General features: G+C 42.3%; 1 protein-coding gene across 2 annotated transcripts in view; it reads left to right on the top strand.

Annotated features, from left to right (window-relative positions):
• Positions 1-6,968, top strand: part of LOC134190500 (laminin subunit gamma-1-like) — a 13,567-nt gene extending 6,599 nt beyond the window's left edge. For both annotated transcript variants that reach the window (XM_062658954.1, XM_062658953.1), the window contains 7 exons: positions 1-16; positions 68-556; positions 628-921; positions 987-1,127; positions 1,199-1,675; positions 4,574-5,005; positions 5,066-6,968. The exon at positions 1-16 is cut by the window's left edge and continues 119 nt beyond it. In XM_062658954.1, coding sequence (XP_062514938.1) covers positions 1-16; positions 68-556; positions 628-921; positions 987-1,127; positions 1,199-1,675; positions 4,574-5,005; positions 5,066-6,792 — 3,576 coding nt within the window. In that variant the 3' untranslated portion in view covers positions 6,793-6,968. The remainder of the gene's footprint in view (positions 17-67; positions 557-627; positions 922-986; positions 1,128-1,198; positions 1,676-4,573; positions 5,006-5,065) is intronic.
• The last annotated feature ends 3,032 nt before the right edge of the window (positions 6,969-10,000 follow it).

The raw sequence follows: 10,000 nt of genomic DNA, 5'->3' as shown, positions 1-10,000 counted from the left end.
AGTGATGACTGCATTGGTATGTATTTTGTGACTAGTTATGTGTTGCTTGTGACGTTTGTTTGTATAGTGTGCAACTGCAACAACCATTCATTGACTTGTAATAGTGGGACTGGTGTATGTGATGACTGTCGTGATAATACAGTAGGTGATCACTGTGAATTCTGCAGTCAAGGATTTTATGGTCGCCCGACAACGGGCACACCAGATGACTGCCAGCCATGTCCATGCCCTCTCACATCCCCTGATGGTCAATTCAGTACCACATGTCGATTGGATGATTCAGATGTAGTCTGCACAGCGTGTGCAGTAGGGCACACAGGACAGCAGTGTGAAGAATGTCTTTTTGGATTTTATGGTGATCCTAAAGGTCAAATGGGTAACGTAACAGGCTGTCAGCCATGTGACTGCAACGGCAATGTGGACATCCATGTAGCAGGCAACTGTAATACAACTACCGGGATATGCAGCAATTGTGAAAGAAACTCAACAGGTAGCCAGTGTGAGCATTGTGAAGACAATTATTATGGTGATGCTATAATTGCCAAGAACTGCACAGGTCAGTTTATTTATCTGTTTTGCTGATGCTGCATTGGCAAATCCATTTAATCTGGTGTTTGTATGTACAAGCTTGTGACTGTGACATTGATGGATCGTTGTCATGGATGCCTTGCAATCGCACTACAGGACAGTGCCATTGTCGTTCTTTTGTATTGGGTCGCAGATGCGACATTTGTGCTACAAATTACTGGAACATATCTTCAGGCGTTGGTTGCATTGAGTGTGGATGTGACCCTGATGGGTCATATGGTCATGGCTGTGATATGTTCAGTGGTCAATGTGACTGTAAACCTGGTGTGGGTGGCAGACAGTGTGATCGTTGCTTGCCTGGATACTTCAATTTTACATCATCTGGATGCCAAGGTTTTCTAAACTTGTTACCAGTTCATCGTTCAGCGATAAAATTTCTTATTGTTACTTTTAAATAGAATGTGCTTGCTCCAGTTTGGGGTCACTTGGTGTGTCTTGCAATCAGTTGACAGGACAATGCAATTGCTCAGAGGGTGCACAAGGGCTGAAGTGTGATGTATGTAAAGACTTCTTTTTCAATACTACAGCTGGTTGTTTAGGTATAAATTACACAAAGATCGCTAATTTTTTATAGTCATTTGATTTTAAATTACAAATGGGTTTATTTCAGCGTGTGATTGTAATGAGCATTCAACACAGTGCAACCCAACAACTGGATTTTGTCTTCATTGTCAACACAACACTAAGGGTGATTATTGTGACAGTTGTATTTCTGGTTATTATGGTGATGCAACTCAAGGATCTGTGGATGATTGTAAACTCTGTCGATGCCCTGGATCTGATCCAGCGACGTCCTTCAGCTCAACATGTGAGTTGCGGTCTGATGGTCAAGTCGAATGCACTGCTTGTCAACGAGGTCACGGAGGATTGCTTTGTGATACTTGTACAGCTGGGTTTTATGGAAATCCCATTGGAGGTCAGGGATGCTCTGATTGTACTTGCAATGGGAACATTGACCCTAGTGATCCGGCAAGCTGTAACAGGACTACTGGTGAGTGCATGAACTGTCTTAACAACACAGCAGGGCGGTCTTGTGAAATATGCTCTGATGGATACTACGGAAATGCCACAACACAGAGCTGCAGGCGTAAGTGCAGTTCATGTACTGGTTTTTTTGTGTTGTTGCTTTTGGAATTTGGTAGTATAGGTGTCACTTTGCCCGTGCATGTGTGTGTGTGTGAGTGTGGGGGACGGGCATGGGCAGATGGGTAGTCAGGCGGGTTACGTTTATTTTAGAAAAGACTAATGATAGAATCAACATAAACACAAGATGACTAAAAACATAATGTGCATTAGGCTAAAATTACAAGTCAAAATTGAATTAGAATGACAAAGCTATCTGTGCAAGGTGGTCGTTATAACGAATGTACTATGACATTTGTCCATGTTGCACAAGGATTTAAATTTTCTTGATATGGTGGTTCATTGCATTTTGTAATTTGACTGAGAGCCGTCGTGACCATTATGTTCTGATTCAGATGCATTGAGCTGGCTAATTAGTTCGTGGGCCAAGTCCAGAATTGTGACTTATCCATGCACCCCATGGTGAACCATTTTCTTTCTAGCCTATCTTATGTAATTTTTTGTGTTGATTATGAAAATGATGTTTTTATTAGCATCAAAGTGTCCAAAGGTGACTAAAACAGTGTTTTCTTAATTTAAAAATTTTGTCATAGTAATCAATAGGTAAAATGAAAAAGAGAAGTTGAATTTGCTATCAAAAACATTTAGGCGTAGTTGACAAGCTTTCTTAGAGCAGAAATCAGATGTATTTAACGGAGCTCAAATAGATGAAGTGTATATATGCATGCAAAGAGATCTATTGTTTCTCTGTGTTATCTAGTACTGACCACTACAACTTTCAATTAATATAGTAAGTATCGCATCCATGTACACTGTAAAGGCATGCAACACGGGAAGTGCTTTACACGCATCTTCTAGTGACCAAGCAATATTTGTCATGCTGATGCGGCGCCTTTGATTTCTTGACTCTGTCTGCCATATAATCTGTGCTGGGATCTGATTTGGCCCAAGCAGCCTGTCACTAAAACGTCACTATCTGGTGAACAGATGACAATGTATATATGTGTGTGTGTGTGTGTGTGTGTGTGTGTGTGTGTGTGTGTGTGTGTGTGTGTGTGTGTGTGTGTGTGTGTGTGTGTGTGTGTGTGTGTGTGTGTGTGTGTGTGTGTTTGTAAGATGCTCTTGTGTTTGCTGCACGGTTAGCGTGTAAAAATATTCGGGTAGGTGTCAGCTTCTTCTTTGCTGCATGAAATTCTGGAATCAGTTGGGCAGTGACATCTAGACCATCGATTTGTAGTAAACCTTGAGCAGTTGCTGCGGTGACACCCAAACACACTTACCATCAAGGAGACGTGTGTATTTTGGTAGCTGCATGACAATTGATGCATCACAATTTCTCTCCAAATTTTCTATTGGCAAATGCAGATAGCGATCAATCACGTAGCCAATTCGATTTCTGGAAGACACGGTATCCTGTAGAAGAGCGGTTCCGTCAGTTAGAGATAACTATAACATGTTGTACGCCAAACAAGGTCAATATTAATTGAGTTAAAGATTGATGAGGTGTTCTGCTCTAAACGTAGTGCTCTCTCATTGTCACTGGCTACTGTTGGTGGAGTGATTCAAAAGACAGCCAAGTCTAAAATGGTACATTTTAATACTGGAGAATATGTGACTCCGGTACAATTTTCATTAAATGCCACCCTTTTCGCATCCTTGCAGTCATGAAAACAATCTGTCGGACCAATTGCCTTTCACTCTTGGTAAATCAAATTAGTGTAACATGGGTAAACATTTCAACTTTACTTTCTCTGTGACACCCAAAGTCTACATCATCGTTAGCTAGGCCTCACCTTGGTCCTGCTGCAACCCAGTACGTACTAAAGAGCTAGGTCGTATTCTACCTCACAGGGAGCAGTTACTCCAGAGCAAAGACTGATGAGATCATCAAAGTTATCGGCCAAAAGACTAGCTCGTAGATGGGCAGTCATGATCAATGCAAGAGTCGCATTCTAGTGTCTTTGTAAACGTACAAGCTTTAGAGACGTATCTATAGTTACAACCTCAATAAAGTTCACTAGTACTACGCAAACTACTATATTTGCAGCACATCAGTGAATTGTAGCGTATTACAGTACAACAACATTTCAGGTACAATGGTCAAAGTACAATTTCTCACATCCTGCATTGACGTCACAACGTGGAACTAAAGACTTTCTACAGCCGTGTTTATTACTTAATTGCAAGAGCTAACGTGTCGGAAGCTTCACAGTAACGTACAGTTAGCAGAAACCATCTCAAGATTAGGATTTTGCCTCAACTTGTATAATGTGCGGTAGGCCTCGCGGTTGCAGTTCATTGCTGCGCGGCTAATTTGCAAAACGGTCTTGTTTTAGGTGATTGGACATGATTTGTGTCGCCAAACATAGGTCATTCTCAAACATCTAGTGTCATACGACAAGCTCCAAATGCTAAAAATTGGTTTGACAAAGTTGCACAGACGTCTTGTTTGAAGCCTTTTTCGCAATTGGCCCACGGACTACATGTCATTTCATGATCTTTTTGATGAAGTGCACAAAATGTGACCGTTTCTTCTTCCATTAGTCTGAAATGTTATGGTACAAGAGGAATGGTATTGGGGCTGCTTCCTTCTGTGATCATTTCTTGTCTTTTCTTTGTCACAAGACCAGATTCTCTAGCAGAATGTTGAATGGAACCAATGCTTGTATGTCCAGGTCAGTTGTGGAACCAGCTGCTGTGTCAAAGATAGATTACGATGTCTGGGCGATCATCATGGTTTTTGATATTGATTCTTAGGTTCATTCTCTTGTCGGATTTCTTGTTGGGCAGGTGGGTGGACGGGTGGGTGGGTGGGCAGGCAGGTGTGTGTGTGTGGTGTGTGTAAGCATGTGCGTAAAGTGTGTTAATAAATGTTATTTATTGTAGTAATTTTGTGTTGCAGCGTGTCAGTGTAACGTAAGTGGAATTGTTCCTGTTGGAGGCTGTGACCATACCAGTGGCCTGTGTTTCTGTAGACCGAATATTGACGGAGATTTGTGTGATAGTTGCTTAGATAATTACTATAATTTTAGAAACCTAGGTGGCTGCTTGCCATGCAACTGCAACACAACAGGTTCACTGGTACTACAATGTGATCAGTTTAGTGGACAGTGTTCATGCAAACCAGGCATAACAGGAAGTAAATGTGACCGTTGCTCTATTGGTTACTTTTCTTTTATGGAGAAAGGTTGTACTGCATGTGAATGCAATCGTGAAGGCTCCTTATCACTTCAGTGTGATGAGAGTGGTCAGTGTTCTTGTCGTTTGGGTGTTAGCGGTCGCCGCTGTGACATGTGTGCTGAGAATTTTGCTGGCAATGGAACTCACTGCTTTCGTAAGTTGTGTAGGTCTTTTCTTAGTTGTCTTTTATTAAATAATTTCTTTGCACTTGTAGCTTGTGGAGTGTGTTACAGTGACGTTCAAGCTGGTGTTGAAGAACTTCGCCAGCGAGTGAAGGCAATACGAACACAGCTCACAGTCTTTGAAAAGAACAGACACAACGAGACATTTCAAGTCCGTTTTGAAGATGCAGAGAGAAGGGTGCGTCAACTGCAGAATGATTTGACCAGCAGCACTGCCAGGATGGACAACTTGTGGGTGGACATTAGACTTGCTGAGAATAGAATAGTTGCATTGCAGATGGAAGTATCCTCAGCTTCCTCATTGTCAAGAGATGGTCAGAGGATAGCAGTTACTGCTAGTACTCAGTCTCAGCAAGTTGAGGAATTATTGTCTAATGTGGAAGCTGATGTCACTGACGCACATGTCACATTGAGCAGAAATATTGAACCAAAGAGTCGATCTATAACAGGTGACTTTTCAAATATAACTGCATTGGCTAGTAGATCAGCTGATTTAGCACAAGAAGCTTCTGATCTAGTTGACCTCCATAACAGTAATTCAGACATTGTGAATAACACGGCTGCGCGAGTAGGTGCTGTGGCATCAGAAGCAAAGTTGAAAGCTGAACAAGCATGGATGGATCAACAGAATGATAAGCGGAGGATTACTGACGTCGCAATTAGTCTGTCAAACTTGAATGAGGAAGTGGAAGATACTAAGGCACAAGTTATTTTGGCAGAAACTGAAGCTTTACAAGTAGAACAGACTGCTGCACAAGTGCTAGCTAACGCAAGCTTGCCACCTTCAAACCACACTCTCATGGATTTGAGGCGTCGCTTGAGCCATACTGATAACACAACCAAATCACTTGCTGCTCAAACAGAGTCTCTTCAGTCAATCTATTCATCAACTGTCACTGAAGTTGAACAGAAGCGCTCTGAAACAACAAAGGCTTTTAATCAAGCCACATCTCTTGGCTTAGATGCTGAAAGCTTGAAACAGCATGCAAATAATGCTTATGGAAAGGCATCAAATGCAGTCAGCTCTGGAACTGCTACATTGAATGCAGCTAAAGATATGCTTGATGTTCTTCAGAATTTTAATGAACGAATTACAGAAACATCAGCCCAGGCAGCCACTGCACTTGAGAAAGTAGATGACATACGAATCGTAAGTGAGGCTGCCAGCAAACAAGCAAGGCAGGTTCTTTCTGACAACCAGCAAGCTCTTGTTGATGCTCAAACAGCTGAGAAATTGGCAGAAGAAGCAAAATCAACAGCCGAAACAGCTGAACAAACAGCAACTGATGTGAGAAGTAACTTCAATCAAATCATTATTACAGCTTCCACTCAAAGAAGTGAAGCTGCAGACGAAGTCAGGAAGGCATCAATGTTAAATGCATCTGCTGAATCAGCTTTGCAGAGTTGTGCAGCTGATAAGGCAACAGTAGAGAAGTTTGCAGACAATGTTGATACTGCAGTTAGCGATCTGACTGCATGTGATCAACGCATTGACGAGGGACAAGCCAAAGTCAAGCAGCTTCTAGAAGACATCATCAACTTAGACCAACTGGACAGTGATCAAATTAATGTTCTCACAACCAGAATTCAAGGTTTAAAGCAGCGACTACAAAATCTGGATCTTACAGCTGTATTAGCGTCTCTGTCTGCTCAACTGAAGCTTCAACAGGTACTGGCAGCTGATCATGAAAGCGTAATTACAAGTCTCAGACAAGAAGTTGACGATGTGAAAGTTATCTTTCAGAATACCTGCACGTGATGACAGTTAGAATATACTAATTACTGTTGATTTGTGACTGGGGACATTGGTACTGATTGATCAATCAGTGGTCTGCTATTTTGTTATCATTTTGTAGGTGACTACAGAATCATTCTTCTGACTTCTTATACTATAGTAACTTGAATGATACAACATACAGAAGTATTTTAAACATATGTCAATGAACCATGGATAGGGTAATAGTGCTGAACCCTTGTAGTATAACAGCCAGATGTATAATACAATTAGAAGTTGGAGGTATAGATGAGCATAAGAACGTTTTAAATAAGGTACACTGGCAGTACTTCGTTGTACTCTTCCTGCTAGTGCACCTGGTCGATCAAACAATGTTTCTTCATTTCAATTGTTTATTGCAAACGTCAATATTTTAATACCGTTTCAAATTATAACTAAGTATATAAGCTTGCTGATCTCGAGAATACAGCAAAAAGATGTATTGAGAAAGCTGTATAACAGTAATTGCAAGTTTTTCTATCAGTGCAACAATAGTTTTTGTGGATTTTTTATAATTTGGTTAATTGAAGATTGCCAGGTAGCCAGCTAACTTCTGCTACACTTTTATGAGTGCGTCAGCTAGTAGACAGATACAAGAATTCTGATCGCAAACGTGGTCTCGCTAACCCACAGAAAGACACCTTTATAGGATGTTCTATCATGGTAAGACCATTCAGGCGACTTTGGTCTATTGAATCTCTAAAGCACTCTCTAGCTTAATTAAGCTGGAATGAGGAAACAAGCCAGGAAATGTAGCAAAAGCATGTCACGAACCTCCATGACCCTCAGGTAACATAGAGACAAGAAATGTTTCCGCACACCTTGAAAATTCTTTCAAGTTTGAGATAAATACCTGCACAAGACGGTATTCATAGCCACTACTATAGTCGTGGCCCCCTATCGATAACACATGCGAACGACATCGATGTGACCGTCGTAGGAGGTCTTGACCGTAGCCTCGCCGATGTCGGTGGCACCGGCCCCAACCGTATAACGTACGTAGAGCACGCTAGAGCACGATATTCTATGTTTTCGACGTGTGGCCTCGATCATGGCTCCATCGATGTCATAACCTAGCAGTACGTACTGCGATCACAATGATTCGTTTGTGACCGCTGGAGGCGGCCGAGATTATGATCAGCGGCGTAGCCAGCAATTTTCCCGGGCTTACTTGATATTAACATTATCTTTTATATTAATAACTTTATGAATTAATTAATTAATTAATTAATTAATTAATTAATTAATTTCATTTTTTGAATCAAAGATCAAAGATTAATAAATGTAGTGTAGACGCAGCCGCATGGCAGCATTTTTAGGACTAGAAGGGAAGCTCTCTGAAAGGTACGTACAGTAGATGTCGCCAACAAAGAGCGCTCACCTCTTAGCTGGCCAAGAAGACTTAAAGTGTTACCTTAAATTACATCTTTCGTAACTGCAGTGCTAATAGCTAAATTCGTAGCTCTTTCAGATTATCTGTAGACTAGAGAGACAGGATGCATTGTAACATAATCCAGGGTAGAGCAGTGTTCCCGGATGCGATATATAAGTTGAGTTGTGTTCACTGCATTGGCGACGAGGATTGACGAAGCCGCAGCGAGTGGAACATCAACAGCCAATGCCTGCGGCAGCGTTCGGCAGGCTAGACGCCTTTGATGCGGAGTCACACGAGTGGCCGCAGTACGAGGAACGAATGTGATGGTAATTCGAAGCCAACAGCATCACGGATGAGTCCAGAATGAAGGAAATTTTTCTGTCAGCGCTGCAGTCGGTGCACGCACGCACAAGTTACAGGGGCCGGTCATTATTGTGTCCGGGGGGCTGGCAAATTTGCTGTGGGGGCCATAAGTTCGAATTCAGATATTTGCAGGGGTCACTAAGCATTTGGGTCATCTTCTGTTGGGGGGTTCACAATTTCTCAGGTTTTTTATCTGTATATACTATAGAAAAGTATGCAAAAACTGTATTTATCTTTATTTCTAAGGGCTTTCACACTTGCATTGCCTTTCGGATATGCGTCCTTGGTCTTCTACGTGTTCGAAGAATAGACACATGCTCTTCGTCTTTTTCTGTAGAGCAATACCACTAGTCTTGCTCCTACATATCCGATCCAATCTACCAATAGCTGTGGCTACAGGCCCGCAGTATCTACCATCGCCGGCAATCTTGTGCAACAAAGTCTTGCAGCATTGTGCTATCCACCGAATTTGCTGCCTATACGACGATAATGCATCTATTCCGTGTCTAGATTGTAGAGACGCGATTGAATCTCACCTTCTAGATTTTCCACCGATACGTCGCATATTCGATCCAACCTTCTGCAAAATATTTTGGATATTGTCCATGTCTAGTCCTACTAGTCTGTGTGGGGATTGATAGCCATAGTTTCCTATAGTCGATATATCCACTCTGGTGTCTAGCATCTCTTGCTGACTAGGGATTGGTTTTGGTCGTGCCTCTGGCATTCCGTCGTCGGCCACCATGCACTCGTGTATTTTCTTCTCTAGGAGACCTAGGTATTGTTATTGGACGTCTACTATCCGCTGGCATCTTATTGTCGGACACTGCTTGTGTATAGTTGCTACTCTAGAGAATCTAGGGATAGGTATCGGACGTCCCACTGGCGTCCCATCGTCAGCCACTACTTGTGTTTTTGCTGGTATGGCTTTTCCAGAATACATTTCCAAGTTGCTCTTTCGGAAAGAGAGACCCTCTTCGAAATAGAAGTAGGCTATGTACACGGCTAGATATTTTTTCGGAACCCATCGTCCGATGTCCTCTGTTTGCGACCCAACAGCTCTTGCCGACCCAATATCTAGCTCTTTTTTCTTTGCCTGTCTGGTAGGGTCCGAGAGGTAGACCCGAGATCTAGAGATGTGCCGAGATATTTGGTGTCTGCCACTGCCACCTTGTTTCGAAACTCCCCTCGGCTCTGCACTCTCTAAAAAATACACACATTTTCTTGGTCTTCCGTAAAGCAATGGTCTCTGGTCTCGTGCCTGTCCGATCCGATCTGTTTGCTCTATTGCGTCGACATCTGCCGGCAAGTCTGGTCGACAGTGTCTTCCCCCAGTCTACAGTCCACCGATCTCGGTGTGTCTAAACGACGATAGTACTTCTATCTCGTTCCGATATTGCAAAGACAAGACGGGGTCTTTGTTTTCTACTATTTTGCACGCGAAAGATGCGATGT

This window comes from Corticium candelabrum, chromosome 15 (assembly GCF_963422355.1).
Source record: "Corticium candelabrum chromosome 15, ooCorCand1.1, whole genome shotgun sequence".
Classification (NCBI taxonomy): domain Eukaryota; kingdom Metazoa; phylum Porifera; class Homoscleromorpha; order Homosclerophorida; family Plakinidae; genus Corticium; species Corticium candelabrum.
The sequence above is the reverse complement of the archived record's forward strand: the minus strand, read 5'-3'. Positions and strand labels throughout refer to the sequence as shown.